The 23,665-nt window shown below is 41.3% G+C and overlaps 1 protein-coding gene across 1 annotated transcript in view; it reads right to left on the minus strand.

Annotated features, from left to right (window-relative positions):
- fstl4 (follistatin-like 4) overlaps positions 1 to 22,432 on the minus strand; it is a gene marked incomplete at both ends in the record, with an annotated part of 99,882 nt that extends 77,450 nt beyond the window's left edge. The window contains 2 exons of the mRNA XM_080855194.1: positions 16,743 to 16,776; positions 22,307 to 22,432. Coding sequence (XP_080711320.1) covers positions 16,743 to 16,776; positions 22,307 to 22,432 — 160 coding nt within the window. The remainder of the gene's footprint in view (positions 1 to 16,742; positions 16,777 to 22,306) is intronic.
- Between the last annotated feature and the right edge of the window lie 1,233 nt (positions 22,433 to 23,665).

Consider the following 23,665-nt stretch of genomic DNA (forward strand, 5'->3'; position numbering starts at 1 on the left):
AAATGTTCATAGAATCTGTCTTTAGTAACATTTGCAGAGCAAAATTCTAAACGTTGAATGAAGTACTCTTCCATAAATGTGGTTATGTTCAGAAGCTGAGAAACATAGCTTGGGCGGTAACTACAAGCAGTGAAACTAAACCATGTACCAGTTTCCTTTTATGCATTGATGGTACTTCTTTTAACAGTCTAATTAATATTCATGACATATTTTCTGTTACTAGGGCTAAAACCTGTCAGCGTGGGGCCTATTTCAACTTCCTCTTCCTCAAGTTCCTTTGTACTCATCAACAGTGGTTTTTATGTGATTTTTTTTCTCCTTCAATTTCAAAAGGAAGGACTGTCTAATGATTCAAATGACGAAGATGTGATGCCTGCCATATCCGCAGGCTCCGGCAGTATTTGCATTCTTTAAAAGCTGTCAGATTTTCCAGGTAGCTCGTATCTTCCAGGAATCCCTTTAATATGTTTTTGTACCCCCCTCTGAGCCTGAAGATTTGCTGAAAATGAACCAGTGACATATTAGGTTTATTTCAGTCTGACGCAAAAAAAATACAGCTTTATTACAAAAGGGTAAATACAGTACAGAAGTGCCTTCAAAACTGGCTGGGATGGCTCAGAGGAGGTGGCCTTCTGTTGGTGGTGGAAGCCTGGCTTCTCACCCATCTGAGTCACACCACCCCTGACGCTCCTCCCAGGAGGCTGCAGCCTGCCCAGGAATGGGGTAAATAAAGGCATAACCGCATCAGTCTCTTGAAATGTCTTCCTGCCACCAATCTCATTACTCTATTCAGGCAGTCGGAGAGGGGTGCTGGGGAAACGATGGAGGCATTGGAGGGGAAAATAAACTGCCCTGAAGGAGAAACAGGTTCTGTGCCGGGTGGAAAGGCTCACCTCCCAAACCTCGGGGACCTGAAGGGGGTCCCAGTGTCCCACATCTACTCAGACATTGCAAGGTGTTGTTGGAGACCAGGGGATAATGTGGCGAGGTCGGAGATGATACATAAAAGGAGCCAGGAGTTGATCACCAGACACAGACCTCCTTATTGCTGAGAGCCTGACACACACACACACACACATTCCCATTCACTGTGCTCATATCTATATTAGAATGACAGACATGAATGAAAAAGTTAGTGAATCAAAGGGCGCGGTGTTCCAGTATTACGCTTCTAAAATCCACCCCGCGGACCTTTCTGTAGTTCATTTCTGGAAATTGAATGCAACGGCCAGTTGCAGAAAATGAGAGCCCTCACATTCCATGACCATCTGTTTCCAAATGAGGAAACCGAGAGACATTCCAATATTAAACCTTTTATTATTCCAAAAGAACGTGATAGTAAATCAATTTCACACCTACCTTAAAATTCAGATTAAAAGATTAGACATGTAAAATGGATGGATCTTAGAATAACCTTGAATGCTTTCCCAAGTCCTTTCCCTGTGGTGCAAAAACATTTATCACTGCAGCGCACAGACACACATATTTTAGGCTCGCTCTGACAGATACATCTCATAACTTCTCTTACTATTGTGATGACCCCCCACCCTCCCCATGCATTTTACAATGCCTAGTGTGGGGAATAATTAAGTGACACCTACCACTTTTACTCCACATAATAGCTAATCTAAAGGTCATTAGTGACTGCAAACGCTTGACTTGTGTTATTTATTGTACTGTTCTGTTTCCTATTAAAACCTCAGGTTTTGTTTGATTTATGCTGAGGTTCCTTGATGCATGTATCAAGGCACCACTAATAGATGTGATATCCTGCATGTGAATGATCTCAACGGTGGATGAAATTGCTTTCGAGTGCTGGCTAGCCATCATCAACATGTCAAAATTCAAGGTTGACTTCAATCTTGAAGTAGCAGACATAACAACTTCGTTTTTTTTATGTAACAGAATGTTGTGGTAGGAGTCTACAATGTGTGTTACCTTTTTACCACAGTACCTTATCTAAGTGTTTACGATAATTTACACCCATGAATAATTGCTTGATAATCTGTCGGTGTCCTGATGTACATAGTGCCCAACAAAGTGGATATTCCAAATTTGAATGTTGCTAATACATGCACTGTGTCAATAATCTTCCCCTCTAACCTGCCCCTCTAACCTTCCCCTTCAAGCTCACCTAAAATAAATGATAAACACACAGACACATGTAGACATGTATGATACAGTATATGAAATGATATATGCTATATACTGTAATATACATGGTTTACAAAGTGATTTGAAAATAAATTAATCCTGTAATATTATTTATTGTGCTTATCTCTGGGCACTCTGTTGCTTCAAGGGCAGTGTGTAATGGACTGTGTCCATATCCCTGCCTTAGAACTTCAAAGATGATACATTATGGTTGATAATTCACCACAAACAGCCTCTAAACACTGCCTTTCATAGTAACTTCATCTAATCTCACCTAAATGCACATGGAATGACGCGAAACCACAAAAAAAGTTGGGACCGGCTCTTTTCTACTTTTGTATGTGCTAAATACCAGTTGTATTCTAAATCAAAAGCTGCCAGTAGCAGTTTTGCACTGGTGTGAATCATCAATAGGAATGGCTCACACCAGTGCTTCCACCATTAGATTTACATGATGAAGGTATTACCACTTATCCTGACAACTATCAATATGTATAATCAAAAAAAGCAATTTCTCTGAAAAGAATATCTGTCTGGTGGAACTACGTCACCATAAATAACTACATCCCTCAGAAATGACCAATTTATAAACAGATAATTGAAACAATGTTGCAGCTTCCTACTTTTACTCATCTGCATTTCTTTGTTGGAGTGTTCCACCACAGCTTTAAGTTGTACAATACTCAATAAATAGGCAGTCACATTTATTGACAACAATATGATCGGTAGCAGTCTTTGGAAAATGAGGTATCACTTTAATGTTGATTGTTACCACAGGTTGTGGTTTCATCAGAATTGAATATGCTCAGTGCCCTCTAATGTAAGCATATCTCGTTCCAATGTGTAATGAGTAACACTTTAAATTACAGCCTGCTAATTGCAGGGTAGGTACCTGTTAGGTAAGGTGTAAGAAAAAAATCAGTAAAGATTAAATGAAGACTATGATTTTAGAGTTAAGTGGTTATTAGTGCATAATTTACAATAATTTAAAAAATAAATAATATATAACTATGATTTTTAATTCATTGTAATTCTAAATGTAATTATAGGTTAGTTAAGATTCATGTCAAGGAACATCGTGGTAACGTCGTCTACTTTATTTAAAGGCAATGTAACAGGATAAGTAATTGTGAAGTACGGTGTAAGAAAAAATAAGTAAAGGGTATGATTGTAAAGGTTTGAAAATTAGGAAAGTATGTATGTATGTTTTTAATTGTATCATCTTTCTACAAGCAATATGTTACTTAAAATGACTTACAAGGGGTATCGTTTGCATTGTTTGAAAGAACCCCTGAAGTGACATGACATGTGGTGGTAGATTAATGCCCTATAATTTTGCTGCAGTGGCTAATGATATTACATGATTTACATCCAGATTGATCACAGGTAATATAACCAGTGCTATTTGATGATGATTGCTTAATTTTAAGTAGTATGCCTTAGATAGATGCACATGTACAGTACATACACAAATTGCCAAATTATTCATTAAGAAACTGGATCCTGAAAGAACAACACTTGTGTAAAGCAAGCAGATCACCATGACATTTCCCCCTGATAGTCTTGTCCGTGATCCATATCTTCTTGTACTGAGGAGAATGGAGATGGATGGGCAGCCTGCCCTCGCACAATGAGCTGCAGTCAACCATACAACTGGTGATAAAAGCAGATGTTATCAGCCTCCTGCTGGTCCCAACGGGGTAGCCCCCTACCACTCCCCACTCCCTCCCCGGCCACTGCTCCCCCCTTCCCCCCATCCAACAGGAGCGCAGAGATCCCTGACCTTCACTTGGGGAGAACACGGGCCTCCATGCCCACCCTGAGAATTCTCCAGCGCTGGCATCTGTCGCTGTCCCCACCCCCCTCTCTTCATTTTCTGGCTATCGAGCGCTGTCACTTTCCGTGCGCTGAAATATATCGCCCGGTGTTACCGGTACGGTCTGACCTCAAGACTCAGTCACCACGGCAGACATCTGGGCTGCGGGCAGAATGCATCTGCTCTACAACACCAGCGTGACACAAAGCAGTGAGCGTGACAGGCATGCACCGGGGAGCCGACTGACATCACACTCACACACACACACACACACACACACACACACACACCTCAACCCAAACGGGTCTCTCTAACGGGCCGACTGACATCACACTCACTCACACACACACACACACACACACACATACACACACACACACACCTCAACCCAAACGGGTCTCTCTAACGGGCAGACTGACATCACACTCACACACACACACACACACACACACACACACACACACACACCTCAACCCAAACGGGTCTCTCTAACGGGTTGTCTGCCTATGTTTTTTAAGCGAACTTTGTAGTCAGTCTCGAGAGAGGCCGTTATTTAATAGCACAGCAATTCTGTGTACTCAACAGTATATTTGAGAATTCAGACAGTAAGAACTCTGTGTTCCTCTGCTACCACCACACAAGCATCTGCTCCATATTCTCTATTATGTCTGACTCATACTCCCACTATTAGTCACATTAAGCAAAGGCTCGTTCCCAGCAGGAGAGGGATCTGGGAGAGTGCCTCAGTCGCCATCTCGTTACGGTGAGCAGGATGAGTAAACGTCTGACCGCAGCACTGCAGTGAGGAAGGCAGATGCACTGCAGGTGGGGGTGGAGGCATCACTTTGGATGATCTCTCTTTCGCTTTTTCTCCCCCCCCCATTGTCTCTCTCACCCTCACTCTCTCTCTCTCTCTCTCTCTCTCTCTCTCTTTTTCTCTCTCTCACACACATACACACACATACTGACACACCTGCACGCGTACACACACACATATTCTCTCACTGAAATAGCAGCCATTCCTCACAGAGGCTTTTGATAATGTACAATGCCAGAGAGGACCAGGAGAAAATGAAACCGATCCCAGTGTTTACATTCCTCTAGCCTCCTGTCTTCAGATATGATGAGTTGCACACCTGATATTAAGCACACTATTCAAACTGCTGTGTAAGCAGGAAGGGGGTGGAAAACAAATATTAACAGAACTCCAACTGATTACCAAAAAAGAAATCGCACCATTCTCCAATGCTCCAGTGAAGCCAAACAGGTTTTACACAGATAGATAATGTCATTATGAGGATGAACTGCAGGAAGTGCATACCATACAAGAGACCTAGTTTGAATAACATCTGTTTTAGAAAAAAATATATATGTAAACATATTCATGTCGATCTGGTGTATAAAATAATAAGAAATATAAAAACTTAAATATTTCGACAAATTGTCCTCACCATATGTATGACTCAACTGCTGTCCAGTGAAGAAGATAGATTTTTTTTTTCTGCAAAGCTAAAAGCAGATTGGCCTTTATGGCCTTTTGGGTAATATGCGTCAAACAGTCCCCTCTGCCCAGCACAGATTGAATCCAGGTATTTATCATTAGTTGGCCTGTTGCACCTAAGTGCTCCATCATTTTCATTTCGACCAGAATCAGACCCATTTGTGCCAATCAGCTGTACTGATGCGCTCTGCTCCTTCCATCCGTTCTCTACTCAGTCAGGCCATGTAATCATCTGCCTCTGTGTTTATGAAGACACACGCTTCAAAACAGCCTCTCAATTTAGTACAAAAGATGACATTAGGCTCAAGAATCACTACATATTCACAATTATGGCAAAAAGAGTTGGAATAACGAAAAAAACAACAATCCCCAACGTCCACATTCTTCTTAGTGCTTGATTTGTGAACATGACAGTATCTACCTTATCTGTAAATGGCATCTGTCACTTCAACTGACCTCCCAGGTAGCATCGTTAAGACTATTTGTTTATATCAGGTCACTATGGCATATATTCCTTCACTATTTGACTGCATAAGAACATTCCCTTTCTTCTTCCCTCAATCCTATTTATGTATGCTTACCAGGGGAGTGTTTTTCTCTGTGGTCACCTACATGGGGTTCCATTGTCTCAAGGTAAGGGAAAAACTCTTAGTAATTCTGTGTCCACTATGCTTGTTTCCGGAGGGAAATCTTTCAAACCCAAAAGAAGGAAAACTTTGGCACATAAATCCAGCCTTGCTCTCACTCAACGGGGTTTCAAACACTGTTTGAAAGTTTTCCTTTGACCGCCTACATGCTTGTCTGAGACCCTGAAGTTGCAGCAGTTGTGCTCACTTAAAATTCAACAAAGTGTTCAACTCTCTTTTCAGGCTCACGACACCCTGCTATCACCAAATTCCCGTTTCAGGATCTGAAATATTCACATTCTGTGTATTTGTGTTTGTTTGTGTTTACTCCACTTTGTACCTTTTTACGTCTATTTTATAATTCAATAAATAGTCTAATAGAAATACCTCTTTTTAGTCAAATCATGTGAAAGCTTAGCTGTCAACCTCCAGTGAATGCACTTGTTCTAAAGACATTTCTAATCACACAGCACAGACCAAATCCAGCTGACTGCTAAGTGACAAACTTCACTTCTGACTCTATTGTGTGGAAAGTAAGCTAAGCAGAGTGCTTTGCATAACAGAAGCTTTGGTGGCATCAGAAATAACACCAGGTGTCGTTTTTCTGAACTACTGCAAACTTTTGTCTCTAGGCACATTTTACATCACGTTACACCTGGAGTTTGCAAAGTCTTAAGTCATGTGGTGAACAAAACAGCAAATTCCAACAATCAACACCTTTTCTTATTTTTTGCACTTTTAGCAATCTTATAGTCTTTTTTTCCTGACACATTAGCAAAGCAAATATTCTTACAAATGTCCGATCTCATATCTAAGTATGGAGCAACATTGACAGCCTTTGTAATGCTACTTAATATTTGCATGACAGTTTTGTATTTGTGGAGATGCAAATGCTCCTGAGAGAGCGCATTCTTACAAACTCTATACACACACTGTATAGGAAAGACCTAGAAAAAAATGCAACGCTGAAGCAGTAGTTGTTTCCATCACGTGACCACATCTGACCCTTTTGCTGTCTGAACTTACTGTGAACTCGACGGGGACATTAAACTTCACACAAGGCTGACCAAGCACACGTAGCAGAAACAGCATGAGGCTGTGATGCTACATGCGGAATGCCACACCCAACCACTGGGTGGGCTCACAACAAAGCTACCGCACACGTCTGTTAAGATCTGTGCAGACAGTATCTAATGCCACACATCAGTGGGGGTAGAGTGACAGTGAGATATCTGCAAAATGCCCATGTCTTGTACTTGGCTGCAGAAGATAATCATAGAGACAGGAAACTACCACCTCCACACAAATGCATGCAGATGACAAATGCAATGCCATCATCTCCCTGAATCCCTGTGTCTGGACACATCTTTAAAATATTAATACTTCAGAGAAAAAATGATGTGCGTGAATCATGCGAGATAGCATGTCCAGATAGCTCAACATATCTCATATGCTCCTGACTAAATAATATTGATATATAATATGAATTATACATGAATGCCATTACGTTGGGGATATTCATCAATGTAGTAAGGCAAATGGTTGAAGCAGGCGGCAGGAAGCCATCATTTTCACCCTCAGAGCCAGGCGTAAATTCCATAAAATATTATTACTATAAAGCAACATTATATCTTCCGTGATATTAGAGATCATCAAAGGCCATGATGTCCTTTATTTCAGAACAGAAAAGCTGAGTTTCCCACATGTTCCTGTTTAGAAAGAGGAATCTCAATGGGAAATCTCTCCGTCTTAGATTCAACCTCGAGGCATGCAATACGTTCTGATGAAGTAAATTGAAAAGCAACCATTTTTTGCAGCCATTAAGGTGCATCATGACTGAAAACACATCTACAGATACTAAAATGGAGATTGATATAAAGGAAGAAGACATTAAATTGGAAGATATGACTGAAATGATATAGGCGTGATGTGTGCCGTACACTGTGTGTTGCAGTAAATGGGGCAGACCCCATCAAAACCAATATGGCAAAAAGACATTTACCCCGGCATAGCTGCGGTAAGTACCAAATGAAACGGCCAAATGAACATTGAGGACAAAGAAGCATTGAAATATGCAGGAGTCTGAGGATCACATGATCCCAAATGCTTCGTCTTTCTTCCCTCCCCCTCAAGTTGCAATTCTTCACTCATTCGGACCATTTCATCCCAGTGAGGCATATTTTAAGATGTTAATGTATATTTCATCGATTATTTCGTATCTACACACACACAAATACACCTACACATGAATACACCAACACACACACACCCACACCCACACACACACACACACACACACACACACACACACACACACACACACACACACACACATACAATAACAACCACCACACCTCCCACGGAATATTCCTCTCATGCTTTGCTTGTGCATCTCCACGCATGGAAGGGGATGAAGCTACTGCAACAGAGATAACTCCGGTCTTAAAATATTCAAAGACGCTGCCATTAATATTTGATGTTATACTAAATCCGCTTTTATTGTTACCAAGCTAAGCAGTGCATAAATCAGGTGCTCTCCGCAGCCAAAGGAAATGACCAAGAGGGGCTGGTCCTGCAAACAGTAGCTATAGCTTGTTTATAAGTGCATGTGCTGCTATCACTGTCACAAGCATAAACAGCTATTAAAGTGAGGGAGCTGTGCTGTGGCCAGTAAACACTTGACAGCCATCGCTCGTCTGTCCTTAAAACATTATGTTTAAACAGAGACATTACCTTTTCAAGTCTCACCAATCCCTTCCCCCACATCTCTTTCAGTTCAGTAGAAATGCATGTTTCCTCGAGGATGTCTCTGGATGAGATTTCCAGATGAGAGGGAAAGCTGTGCTTGAGGAGTTGTTTTTGTTTTCTTTTTTGCTTTTTTTCCTCAAACAGTGTCATCCTCCCGCATGAGCATTAAGATAGACATCCCAAAAAAAACGAGTGCCAAATATGACATCAAAAAGCACAGCCAGACTGAGGGGGTGGTGCTGTATTCAAATAAAGTGCATCATAACTACGCTATTTGTAGCTGATTTCAAATTCTCTGAGTGTGCAGTTCTGACTGACTTCACACTGTGTTTAAAACAATACAAAAATGAAATGTGCATTCACCAAGGAAAACCAAAGTCAAAAAGTGTGTGTACAAAAGCCATGAAAATACCAAATACACATGATTATAAATGAAATAATCAGATGAAGGAAATTCCCTGTAAAAAGCTATTGCAAAAGGGTTTGGTCCTTTCATTTTCACTGCTATTCCTTCCCCCAAAACCTTCTTAATCAAGAAAATGTTTGCACTTTAAAAGCAAGGAGGCAAAAAGAAAGGAGGCAGATATGGATGGCTGTATATATATGCAAAACCTTGCTTCCAGTGACTGCCCTTATTCAGGGACAGACACCCGGAATTCATTCCTCGACCCACTTACTCTACTGAATTGTTAAGTGATGCAGAAAGGGTGGGGAGCCTGTCTCTAGCGTCCAGTGTCGGTCCCACACCTGCCGTCCTGCCCACCATTACACATGCAGTTTGCCCCATTTGTGTTTGAATATGAAACTAATTTAAAGACAGAGCAGTCCAGGTACTCTCCAAAGACTTAATGCCAGGTGAATCCAACCCCTCGCCTCCCTTTTCCCCTTACACTTCAGACAAGCAGCCTCCAGTCAGCAACCTCAATAAAAACAATCATCTGCTTTGTCCCTAATTGTGCTCCATTGTCTTAAAATGGGGCACTGTTCATTGCAGCTGAAGACTGTCAGAGGGGGAACATCTACAGATAAGAAAGCTCTGATAATGCACATTAAGTTTAGTCATGAAATACATTTTTATGACTCCAGTACTGTGGCATGGGAGTGATGGCTTGGGCAATTGAAGCAGGGAAGATTGGCCTAACCTTAAGGGAACTATCTGAAGGCAGCCTGTTGTGTCGAATGGAGTTATTTCTTTATCATCCTCGACAGTGCGCTACCCTGTCTGACGAAAGATGGCAGCCCTGGGAATAGATGTCCTCAACAGAACTGTTTAAAGTGCAAATAAGCTAGAAAAAAGCCACTGTTTTAGCCCTAATCATATGGTTGAATAAAAATATGAGGAATAAATTATCAAAAGAGCCCTGTTATTGTTTGAGTGTATGAAAAGTAGAAGCCAAAGACAGAGAAATATCTTCTGACTAGTGAGGTTTAAAGATGCGGAGGATTGGTTCAGTGACAAAGCATCTGAGTGGGAGGAAAGGCTGGGATAGAGTGCTTAACTGAGGGAGTGGGCAGAAAATCTCTCTGTAACATCTATAAAACCTTTGACCACCGAAGACACAGATTGGCCACACAGTTCTCGTCTTTTAGACGGCTCAGCCCACACACACCTCAGTTCAGGAATGGTGCAAAATGAAGAGTCCACTAAAGAGGAAACTGGGCGTAGGCGCACATTGCGCGTCTGTGCAATTTTTTTTTCTAAAGTGGCAGAATATGACAAAAAGCAGGCGTGCCTTTTACAGGCATAAGCATGCACCACACATACCGCATAAGTTGTCTTTCACAAAACCAATTTGGTCTAGTATGCAGTTTTGTTTCATCTCTAGATCCTAAAGAGAGAAACCACGATCGATATAAACAATAGTTTTCAAGAAATAGAGTGTAGTATAACAACTATTCATGAGCCTGCTGCAGTTCCTAAACGGAAACATTTTGTTGAACGCATTCATCAAAATATCTGTTTGTGTTCCCATGCATACGGCCCATCATGACCACAAAGAAAGTGGGCAGTTTTAAAGTGCCTCGTGAACGAACAAATTGTAGATTGGATTTTAAAAGACTACCTTCAAAGCTAGAATCTTGGCAGGGCCATTCTGTTCAGGATGCCAGAAGAAGTGCGACTAGTAATTGCCTGTCAAATGTAAAAATGATGCTGAAAATGCAAATACCACATTAAAAGCGCCGTAAAGCTGAGCTGTATTTCATACAGAGAACTACTCTAGAGTGGAGGAGGGCGGATATTCTGCAGACATCCCTATTTTTGGAATATATACAGCCTTTAAGGAGGACAACATATACAGTACATACACATGTACATACAAATAGGGATGTATTAATACAGCCTTTTACCCGCCAAATAATATCAGATCAGTATAAGATTCATACCAAAAAAATGAACAACGTGCATTTTGGTTGTGCTTGTTTTTTTGCTACCATGTACCTGCCATCAAGGAGACTGGGGTATTTTTCACTCACATGATTTAAGTGTCATGACTAAGCATGCTGTCAGTAGCTGGGTGTCAAGATACGGATAGGCTATACATGTTGATAATGTCTGAAAATGACTGCTTCCATGCACAGTAACAATACTGCTGAAACCAGCTCCACTTGGTCATTCTCTCTCTGGAAAGCACACAGCAACCAATATTTCATTCTGAATAATCAATGAAGAGCACTAATTAATAATAAAAGCAAGGCACGGTAGTCATGTACAGCTAAACCCCTGCTCACCCCAATCCGGGCCCTCTGCCAGAACACTAGCAAGCAGGAGGTCAGCTATCTATTCTGTTATATTTCAACCATAGCATTCTGGCTCAAGAGCCAAAATGCTATGCTTGAAATATAACAGTTGATTTGCACCACCATACACAAAAAAAATAAAACGAAGATACCTAGGATACTTTGGACTATTTAACAGACACCAACATGCTGGTAAGATCCCTAAATTCACACTGGATGCACAACTGTTTTGATTGTGTATGACGGATCTCTAAAATAACTCATAGCTATGTTCAATATCCTTCAAGAAGATACATGACCCTCATTTCATTGACGGGGACTTGCAACGAGCAACAACATACGAGCTAAAACTAAAGCTTATTTAATAACTTGGCAAAAAGATTGGCTAATTCAATACCAGGAGGAAAATACTAAGCATTAACGCGGGTGGGTCCGTGCATTGCTCCTACATGCCACACAATAGCTTTAGTTCATGTGCAACAGACTTTTCTTGTTGCTTGTTGCCAGTCAATGAAATTAGGACCCAAAATCTATCAGAAAAACAAACCCTCATACCCTCAATTCCGTGTCCGTCTGACACATATGGCATATGCAGGAATCTTTCCTAGTGTTTACTGACACATGTAACCTGACCTGACAGCATCTGATGAATATTTCCACTTTCCCCGGAGATATGCAAATAACACTTTGTCCTTTATAGAGTGACAGAGTCCCGCAGAAGATCTCACCAGATGAGATTCCCATCTCTGTAACTTACTTTCAAACTCCGGCTGGCGAGAGAAAGGAACACATCATATGAATTCAGCTCTATCGTTTATTTTTTCACCTCATAAACCCGGGCCCGGCTGATGCCAGGCAATAAAAGCTCTTGATGTAGATAGAGAGTGAATCTGGAGGGCAATACACGCCTGTCAAGAGTGTACTTTCTGGATCGTAGCATGAAAGGCAATACAGGGTTATTCTCCCTAACATCAACAGAATAACGGAAGTAGTCCACAAAAACAAATAAATATCCATTCTTGAGGTCAATAATACAATGTTAACAAGCTCATTTCTATCTGTAAGCATTGCAAGCATTATTTAGTTGACATATTGTTATACCTTGGCATAACAATATTTGAGTCAGGGATTCATATGTCACCTGCCCATTCTTGTTTATGTCCATTACTTGTGAATTAAGTGAGCCACACTTAGCAAATATAAGTAGAAAAAGTGACCACTGAATTTAGAATGACACACTTAGCAATAGTAAAAGGGAAAGTGATCACTGTTCTGTTGCATCTGTTATGAGCAAATTGACTAAATGTCCTGTGTATTATGACATGTAAAGCTGCCACATACTTAATGGTACAAGATGGCTTTACAGCCGTTTCATAAAGTCTTGCCACTATAAGTGAATTGTAGTGCTGACTACCTGCTTAGCTGTACTACAGATAAGCAGGTAGTCTTACTGATAAAACCTGCTATATGAATGTAACCAATAATTGTGGTGGAAAGTGAATACTGCACATATTTTAGTGAAAGACTTGGTTCTATGATAACTTTTGCCGCATGTAGTGTGTACAGTGAAGTTTTTAAGATATATATTGGAAGTGCTGTGTCGTGTAATGGAGTTTGTTTCATATTTTTCATGCTTTTATGCAGCTGAGAGTTGATTCCCCTAGCTCCAGAGACCTCTGCACCTCACTCAGTCTGAGGCAAGTGCTATTCATTGTGTGTGTGTAAGGTTCCCGAAGTCCCTGGAGAATATGATGTGCCCTCTTTAAGTCCTTCAACTGCATCTCTGAGCACGCTCAATATGGGGCTTAAGTTTTGGCACAACTTCCTTCTGCTATGACTTTGGTCTCTAACCCTGCATACTCCTGAGTGCAAATCAAAGCCTGGAAACCAGAAATCCTTTGATAACACAGACGTTCATGTACAGTATTTCCGTTGTGAGATCGGAAACCTCCCGACAGAGGTTTATGATGCACAGAACTACTGTCAATGACTCTCATTAATTTGAGGGCATCTGCCCCAGTGTGCAATTTTCTGTGACATGGGAGCTCACGTCTGAAGACAGCTGTGGCTCACTGACATTTTCCATATCTTTTACGGGTGTTAAGCTGGGACACTCTTTAATGTTGTACATCTTAATTAAATACAGTGTCAGCAGACATCACCACCCTATCATCCAAGAGCGACTTACAACCAGTTCCATTGTAGTTCTTAATTACTCTGAATGACTTCTCTTTTATCTAAAGCGGCATGTCCGAATAAATAGCCGATCTTGCCAAGTTTATAACGACATGCTGATTTCCCATCATGCACTGCAGGACACACTCTTGTTTTCCTCACATACAAGGATATTGCTCTGGTCGACACACCAGCGGAATTACAAATAGTACTGATAGGGATCATTTGGATATTTCTGGGCCCATGTTTTTGTTGCATTAATGTATGAAGTTATTGCTGCGTTCATGTTCAGTCACTGCTTTACATGTTGGTTACAGTGTTTTAAGATTCATGCTCCTGGTGGTTTCTAAACCTGGAGGTAATCCAAGGCTGGTGCCAACAGTCTACCTGAGGATTAAAAAGCCAAAAAGACAGCTCAGTGGGGACATATGCTTGGTTCATCTCACACAGACCCATTTTGCACAAGCTCCAGGGCACTGCCGTGAGTAACGCCTGTTTTATATTTTCTGAAATGTACAGACCAGAAAACCCATTCATTTGCTGTATTGTTTTATTTTTACATTTTCCTCTAGATTGCCTTGTTGTCTTTAGTTTTGTATTAATTTCACTTTCAAAATTAACAGTAGTATTGTACACCTAAATATGTTTTGTCTTCGCACATTTTGATGGACTCTTTCCTGTAATCTTGCTAAGAAAGACTCTGATATGAGAACTGTCTAAGGTGCCGTGTTTGCAAACTGGGAAGGATTATGAAACAGGGCCAACCGAGTATTTGGAGAAGAAAAAAAACTGCCACACACTCTGAAGTGCTTGCAAATGAGGTGAGGAATCCTACTTGTTCAAAATGATGACGCATGTCATTCGCACCTGTTAACAACACTTCCTCTGCTGACTACTGACAGAAACCTCTGACAGTCCACCGTTTCAGCAATGCAAGTTAATATCCACTGTTCACTGTTTGATTCTAAGGGCCAGCCCACTGTTAGTAGAGCTCGGTTTGGCTTTCTGTATGGTACGCATAAGAATATGCTTGGATGAGTAAGAGACCAGTATCATACAAGCTCTAATCAACCCTATAAAGAGCTGTTCACACTTCTCATCAAAGCTGAGGAGGGCAGAGGTGTGTGGCTTTTCACGTGAATGTCATTGTACATGGATACTCAAATAGATAATTTATCCTGGGCTCTGTCCTCAGTGGAGTTGTTGTTATACTGTTAGTCATTATTACATGTTCATATTTATTCCACAACCCAAGGAGAGCTTTCCCATTCTGTTCCTGCACTATCCAACACCACCCTTTGTTTTCTCTCCACTGAGATTCTCCCATTCTAGTCTTCGTCAGTCAGCTCCTTCTCATCGTCTCCCTGGTGCTGATGCTGTTCCCGCCACTTAGTGCTGGTTAAAGGGTTCTTTGTCTGTGTTACCCCGTCTAATTCCCACCCAATTACTGCCTAAATGAACCACGGGCCTGGTTAACTGGGTCTGCCTCTGCTCATTGTTTAATTTGAGACGGTAACGAACCCTGATTAAGGCTCCGTGTGGGCTCATAAATTAAGCACTCAAGGCCATATTAGTAGTCTCTTTTCAGAAGATAATCAAATCTATTCAATTGTGTATTTTTTGGTGAGAACGAACACAACATTTTATTCTTCGCTACATTTCTGAGCTGATCACTTATTTATCGGCCATGTGACCTTTGCAACTACATGTGGTGTGCCGCCCGTGAAGTATCATTTATTTATGACTTCTGTCTGAGCCGGTTGAGTGGTGCCGTGCCACGCTTGCAACGCGGTGGCTTCAGCAGGTAGCACTGTGTCTCTCAAGTGAAAACTGGGGCATTTTGATTAATGCTGGCATCTGGAAGTGAGGCAGTAACACACTACAATACAATCCCTCTCATATCAGCAGAGAGAGAGAGAGAGAGAGAGAGAGAGAGAGACAGAGGCATCTGTAGGCTGTAAGATGATACTGACAAACACAAAGAATTGCTACAAGTCCCATGTAAAAGCCAAAAATAAAGAAAAAATAATAGGCGACACAACTGCAGGAGGGAGCAAAAATTCAGTGAATAATTAGTCCCTTGAGAGAAATCATTCAAATTTGAGCAAATATTCAAACTTACCTGTGTTGTTCTGCCATTCCCATCTAAAATGCTCTTGGCCCACCTGACACAGATATATGAATTTTGTTTTTTAAACTGAGGACTAAATGCTTTGACGTGGGTGAATTTCTCTTCTCTGAAGGAAATTATATGAGACCATGTTTGTGTGGAGGATTTCTTTGATAATTGTGCGTGCAAAAAAAAACGATGTATCAATAAAACATTTTTTTTTTTTTAAAATGCTCCCCTAACAAACTGGCATAGATTGAAATACATGTGAAGGACCAAGCAGAGGAAGTGCAATATTTCAACACCATGGAGACGTGACTGTGAAGACAAGTCAGTGATCTTCTCTTCAAAACTTTGAACATCCTGAAATTCCAGCATAGCTGACTGGCCCAAATGATTCCAATGACAGGGCAAAGATACTGCAAATGATAAAACAGCGCTCTCTTAGCTTGTGTAATGTACAACACACGCCCACACATCCATGTGTCAACTGAATCATTTTCATGTCTTTCTGTTGATGGCTTCCAAGCAGTAAATGGTGAAAAACAATAATTTCACCACATCAGGAAAGTGCTTTAAGCACAATATGAGAGGTGAGAGCTAGAAAACAACCTTGGGCTGAAGATGCAACACAAACGCAAGGGAGCTTACGTAACACAATTGTAGAGTTACAAATAGAGTCCGGTCAGGGGCGAACCAAGACTCAAACCTCTTTAGAACACAGTACTTTATGCATTCAACACTAGTTTCTATTTCATTCAATAAATGAAAGGAAAGTCATTGCTAGGGAGTGGGACAAATCTAAGAGTAGAATTAAATCAGCACGGTAACTTTTCATATCAAAGCTTGGAGGAAAGCAGAAGATGTACTCACACTCAGGGCCCTCTCCATCAGCCTTTCTCTTCTGCTGGGAATGAAACAGAGGAGACAGATATAAAAACCTGGACTGTGTTTGAGTTTAATTTTCACCTGTAACGAGGTATAATGCAAACAGTGAATCTCAGCTCACTCTAAGTGCAAGAAATGTCAACTCATCAGATCATCCTAATGGAAAAAATGCAGGAATTATTGCAAGCTGAACACATACAACTGATTAAACGTAATGTTTTATATGTATCAGAAAAGAAATGGATTTTAAGTGTTCATATTTTTATTTGATGGTGCTCTTGGAAAAAACGACTTTCAAAGAGCAAAATTCCTTAGATCTTCACGATAGAATTGTATCAGCAGTCTTTGTCTTATACAATAGGACATAGATTGAAAAAGAGTATGTGACAAATACACTGTGGTGATTGTGGCAATCAGACCCTAGTCTATTCTCTGCGACGATGCTACTGAAAACACCATTGGAAAATGGACTATGCAACACACCCAGATTACATATTTTCTATTTCTAATACATTGTTTCTGTTTTTCAATGTACAGTTCAAACTGTGTAACAGTTCCACAAACCATGAACTCCTGTCACTCCAAACCATTTCAGAAAACTCAAGCACAACATTGCATTTTGACTGTAGCCCTAACCAGGGTGCGATTTGTCCAAAAACCAGCGGGGGGGATGTTTTTTTTTTTTTTTTTATATCATGAAAAAATAAACAAGCAATAAACAATAAATTAAATGAAAATGAAACAATAAACAAGCAATACACAGGCCTAATTCTCTTCATATACATGCATCATATATGTCTATGATATGATAATCGCTGCTAGACGCTAAGTTCTTGTGCTCCCTCTCATTCACGTTGAAATACTGAAACCGAAACTGAAACTTTGAAACTGAAACGCAACTGTTTTGGACAGAACTCGCTAATTCAGTGAGCAAAAAAAAACCAGAGGGGGGGTAAATCCCCACCATCCCCCCCGGCAAATCGCACCCTGGCCCTAACCACCTGGAAGAACAGCAGCACCAACGGTGTCCACGGGAGACCGTTCGCCATACCAAGTAGTCTTTTTGATCTGCCTGTTTTTAATGGCCCTCCTGGCTCTCCAAGTTTACAAGTGGTATCTTTGATTGTCTAGATATAACAAGTAGAAGCAGTCTCTGTGTTGGACTTGGCCACTGAAGTGGTTCAGTGGAAAAGCATATGTGTGCGGTAGCCTTTGGCAGTCAGTTCACAGAGCTGCTTCATCCTCAGGGGCTTTAAAATCACATTGAGGCTTCTGTGTGATTACAGTCATTGCTCAGGCCAAGTTGAATCCGCCATTCTCCTGCCATCTGTCCATCTTAATTGCTGGGGTATGGCTTTCATATTTTTCCTGTCTAGAATCCTCTGTTTCTTCCACATTTTGCACTTAGTAAAAAGACAGTTTCATCTGCATTACAGCTTTACCTCAAAATAATATACTATTCCAGTGGTATCTGTCAAACTAGTTTCTATCATATCATCCTTATCCTTAGTTGCCAGCAAAATGTTTCGGTATTATCTCTCTTAATAATCTTAACATTGACAAAAAAATCGTTCTTTTCTTCTTTCTGTTGTAGAGGCTGTTGTTAATTCCAATAACAGTGCAAGGCCACGCAGAGTAAAAATCAATCCAAAGTGAATCAATCGACAACTCTAACCAGCATGACATTTAAAAGGCCACTATGACATGCACAATGAGGGAATCAGACCCAACAATTCAATTACTTCACATCTCTCAGTAAATTGAACCACTGTGAAATTACTTTTTCAAACATTAAAAAATGTCTCGTGAGACTGTGATCGTTCGACACAGAGACGAGAACAACCCTACATAGAAATGGATTTCTGACACAATTCCACACAAACAGTTGTTTTTTTTTCTTCGCACAAAAATGTATCTGTAATAATGGGGCCTGAGGAAATCCTTTTAGTGAACACAAAGACAAACTGGGCTCCTCAAGTGACTTTTCTTCAAAAGGGAGCCGCTGGAAGTAGCACATCTGAAGCAGCAAATTATGGCAATCCATGATAAATTACTTTTCTTCAGCATTAAATTTGTGTCATTAGCTGGATCAGCTCCGTACATGCTAACTGTGATATTTACAGGCATGATTTGTCCCGTAAGTGTTTCTATTAATTGTAATTACTCTCTGGCAGAGGTCCTGGAGATGGGGAGGACAAAGAAGTTTGACTGCAGAGTCTAGAAAAAGCTTTTAATGTGGTGATATTTCTGTAATAGAAATACTACTAGAGCCACAATGTTACAGAATGCAACCCAGGCAGTTTCACAAAGAATCTTTTGCTCTTGCATTACAACCAAACAGCGGGTAACGCACGGTTTTGTGAATTATATTATTATATTATTATAATTATTATTATATTTTTCTATATGCCTTCATTTCCATCTTTGAAATTTATAATAACATTTGTCATGGCGCCCAATAAGTGTGTGTTCATGTTAGAACGTAACACTGCATCTTTTACATATGGTCTAACAAGAACGCTCATTTGTTACCATGGGGATGATGAGATGTGAAACACTTATTGTCAACCTCTAATGGACTGAAACAAATCTGTTAATCTGCTCTTGAATGAAATCTATGCCTTAGACACAAACCAACTGTTCGCCTGGTGGAGCATGTCTGTGGTCAGGAAGGTAAATGCCTTTCCGTTGGGTCTGATACTTTATTCAAGAAACCTCTTATTGAGATAATAACTAGTAGAATAGAATAAAATATATTATGTTCTTGAATAGAATAGCATACAACATAGCATAGTTTATATCCTGCCATAAGTAGTTATGACAGTCATTCTCAAGTGTTCAAAAAAACATGTATGGGTATTGATAGGATATGTCAACATGGTTATGGCCTGGTTAGGTCGGTTTTTAAGTTTTAAGAGTTTTAGGGTTTCAGTTAAGTGTTAGCAATGTCTTTGTTCCAAATTATTTTTTGTCTTTTTTTACACAAACTTCACAAATTCTCTGTTAAATCATGGTGGGTACATCAGCGCTGTGTATAGCAACAAAACTAGTCTTATCATGCCCACACACTAGGGGCTATTATGACCTCGGCCATTCAATCAGCTGGACTGGACGCCATTTCAATTACTCCTGGTGCATGCACATGTTGATGATATTGCCTCCCTGGGTCAATTTGCTTAGAAAATCACAAAGAACAGGTGAAGTGTTCAAGTGACCTCCGTCTTAAGGCCGCTGCAGGCTTGTGTTTAAATGAGCAGCCACACAATGTTCATCCACTCTGAATCCCTTGTGCTTTAAAAAAATGCATTTCCTTTTACATTCTAATGTTTCTCCTACACCTTCCTCTCTACACACCGTCTGCTTTCCCATTTCTAGCTCTTTTCCTCTTGTTGTTTGTTCCCTATAGCGAATTACCATGATAATCCAAAAGGCAAAGTTTCACTGCAAGGTGAATTGAATGTAGGCACACACCTTTACACAGCTGAACTCTGTGCTGTGAGGGTTGAGGTGACTCCTTGATGGAGGTGTTTTTCTTAGGATAACGCCTGTGAAGACCTCATCTCAGAAAAGAAAGTGAAATAGGTATTTGCTTATATGGAGCTCTAATAAAAAACACTATTGAACTTATCTCGGCATCATCCATGCAAGAGTATCTATTTTAAGCTCTAACAGCCCTTAGTGATGGCTTTGAATTGAAATGACAGATTTCGACCTTGATGGGCCACTCTCCTGAAAGTATGGGTCCGTGTTGTTCAAATTCATAATGAGTGTGCGAAATGCAGACCATTTGCAGCTCTTCAGGTCAAAATAAACATCCCTAAAAGTACAGGAAGCAGAGTGACCTCTGTTTTTATGATGACATTCTTTTATCTGTCCTGCCATTATGACTCTGGCAACATCTCTCTATGTGGTACTTAGATGTAAGTGCTCTGTGGTTCTAAAAGGGAGTGTGAACTGTTGTGAACTGTTATGACTTGAAACAGTGTTCTAAAGGAAATTAAATGTGGACAAAATGAATACATCATCTAGGAAGATCTTTGCACACATCACCTCTTTTGAAATTGCATTGTACTGCTCTGTAGTGAAGTTTCAGAGCGGACGGTAGGCTAAATGTCTTGAATGGAAAATCAATCTATCAGCTTTGTTAAGATCATTCTTTCTCTGGGCACTGTCCACGTGAGGTACTGAGCTAGTTCTTTCTCTCTATCACTGGCTTTATCTATTTGGTTGTCTGTTTTGACCGCCACCTCAGAAGACTTTGAAGAGCTTTGAGGTTTGCTGCCTCCATTAAAATACAGAGCTCCAGCTTTTGGGAGACACATTTGTTTGTTTGTTCCTGCTGAAGCATAAAGCTGCCATGGATGATTCTCTCCTGGAGGTACCTCCATACTTATTCACTGCAATTCACCACAGGGGTTGGGATCCAACACCAGACCAGCCACAATGTTGTGTCTCTCCTGTCCCCTGAGAGTGATGGAGGGGGAGTGGGGATGGGGCTGGGGATGGGGGTGTGTACCAGGGTTTGGTGAGTACTGTGGGATTGCGGAGGACCCAGCAGCTTTGGAAGGCAATGACATTTTCCCCCTGCCCGCTGCCAACTCGCAGCCAGCACCCCATGGGCACTACAGACTCAAAACAGACCAGAGGGGTTTATGCTTAATTGCACAAAGAATTGGGAAAACAACTGCGGGGGAAATGTTTTCTGTTCCCCTCACTGGCAGCTCCATGGGACAATTGATTAAGGGGCGAGAAAGGGGGACTGGAAGTGGTGGTGGGCTTTCATATGTGCAACAAATAATGAAATACTTGCAAAAGACAGAGGGTGTTTACGTATTTGTCGTAGCTAGGCAGAGAGCAGGCACTCTTCTTTTCCAAGCAATGTTAAAATGAATAAAAGCACTTATTAAATGAGGGAGGGGAAGCATTTGCAGATGGTATCCGCAAAAGCATTTGCTTAGAGAGAAGGGAGGCTACAAATCTACAAAGGCTTTGCAGACAACAAGAACGTATTGTAATGCAAATGTGGTCGAAGAAAACAAAACATCACAAGAGCGGAATCTAGGAGTGAAGAACGCTAGCATTTTTCATGGTCTGTCTACATGGGTGATTCTACTCAGTAACTTATGAGCGGAATATTCAGCTCACAGTAACAGCCCTTACAATAACCACACCATTAATCTTCCTTTGAGGCCTTAGTCACATCACTTAATGGAATTGAGAAAGGTATCACAATTTGAAGAGTGATTTAGAGAAGAAAAAAAAAGTATCTTAAATGGCTCCCTGTTTTATATGCAACATTCATAACTTCAGTATTTGATACCATGCATGCTATTTCAGAGGCTTATTCAGTTCTGATGTGCTGCCAGAATAAACTGTTTTCCTGTCGCGTTGAAGAGTGGGTAAGAGAGAGCGAGAGAGAGAAAGAGAGAGCCAGAGAGAGAGAGAGAGAGAGCCAGAGAGAGAGAGAGAGAGAGCGAGAGAGAGAGAGAGAGAGAGAGAGGGAGAGGGAGAGAGAGAGAAATAGAGAGAGAGAGAGAACGAGAACTTACCGGGGGCTGCGGTCCCTTGGAGGCATCCTCTGCTCTCTTTGCTGTATCAGTGCTCTTCCGTCCCTCGGCCAGACACAGCGCCGCCCCAAGTAGGAGCGCCAGAGCACAAACAGCCAGCCGTCCCATCACTGTCCACCTGTCAGGAGGAAACATGACAAGTGTCACCTGGGGAGAGGGCCCCTACTCACGCAGCAACCGACCCCCCACCAAAGGCCAGAGCCTCTCCATCAGAACCATCACGCAGTGTCACCTCCGAGCCCTGACAGGCCACGTCCACTGGGCCTCTCATGCGCCTCTGTGCTGTGCTTGTGTTGTGCCCCAGACAGTCATGAAATGCCAAGTAATGCAATCTCTTTATACAACCTTGATACTAAAGCACATTATGCACTGCACTGGTTTGTTTAAGGAATGTTTTCTGAAAGGCAGTGGATGACAAAACTCTCAATTCTAGTTATACATCAGTTACCAGAACTGATAGACTATAGCCAATAAGACAAAACCAGCCAGATTTCTGACTGCCTATTGCTTTCTTATGAAAAATAAGAGCAGCGCTGAAAAGTGGATCAGGTAAACTGACCCTTTCTGCACACAACTGTCACGCTACATTTGATAAATAAACAGTATTTAGGCTGCTGTGTGATCATGCCAGCGAGCATTCTGTCTGAGAACAGCCAGAGTGCAACACCTAGCAGTGGGAGCTCAGCTCCCTTCATTCATATGCTCCTGTCACCACCTATCTCCACGCAAGCCTGAGGCTGCAGGGTCTACTCCAGTGGCCAGGGCCTGGCAGCCAGGCAACAGAGCAAACGCTGGTGATCACTCCCACCAGAGTCACCTGAATTATCACTTGCACCGGTGCCGGTAGGGTCGCGGTGAGAGAACTAGTTTGCAACCGTTGTTTGCAGCAGTGAGGGACATTACAGCTATGCCTACTCTTGAGTAGTATTAGAGTACAGCAGTATGCTGGTCTTGTTTGGTTGAAAAGGAAACAGTTTTAAGGGGAAACACTCTGGAAACATTTCAAAAACCTGTTCCACTGAGCAATGCCTCCATGCTATAGAGGAGCAGCATCAGGGGATTGGCTGTCTGTGCATTCTAACACTCGGACAGCTCCTGCACTGACTTCTTGTTCCATATGGTCAGAGCAGATATGAAAAGGGGGAGGGCAAGGGAATGAAACCGCCTGTCATCTGCAAAGGATCTCATATTTTACCTGCTATCACTTTGACACAGGGTTAACGAGACAAATTCTTTCAGAAATTTTATATGACAGAGCAGTGCGATAAATCTAAGTCAGACTGAGGCGTAACTCAAGAGGATTTATTTGAGCCGGACTCCTAGGAGATAAGGTTATGAACC

The sequence above is a fragment of the Sprattus sprattus genome (genome assembly GCF_963457725.1).
Source record: "Sprattus sprattus genome assembly, chromosome: 1".
Taxonomy (NCBI): domain Eukaryota; kingdom Metazoa; phylum Chordata; class Actinopteri; order Clupeiformes; family Clupeidae; genus Sprattus; species Sprattus sprattus.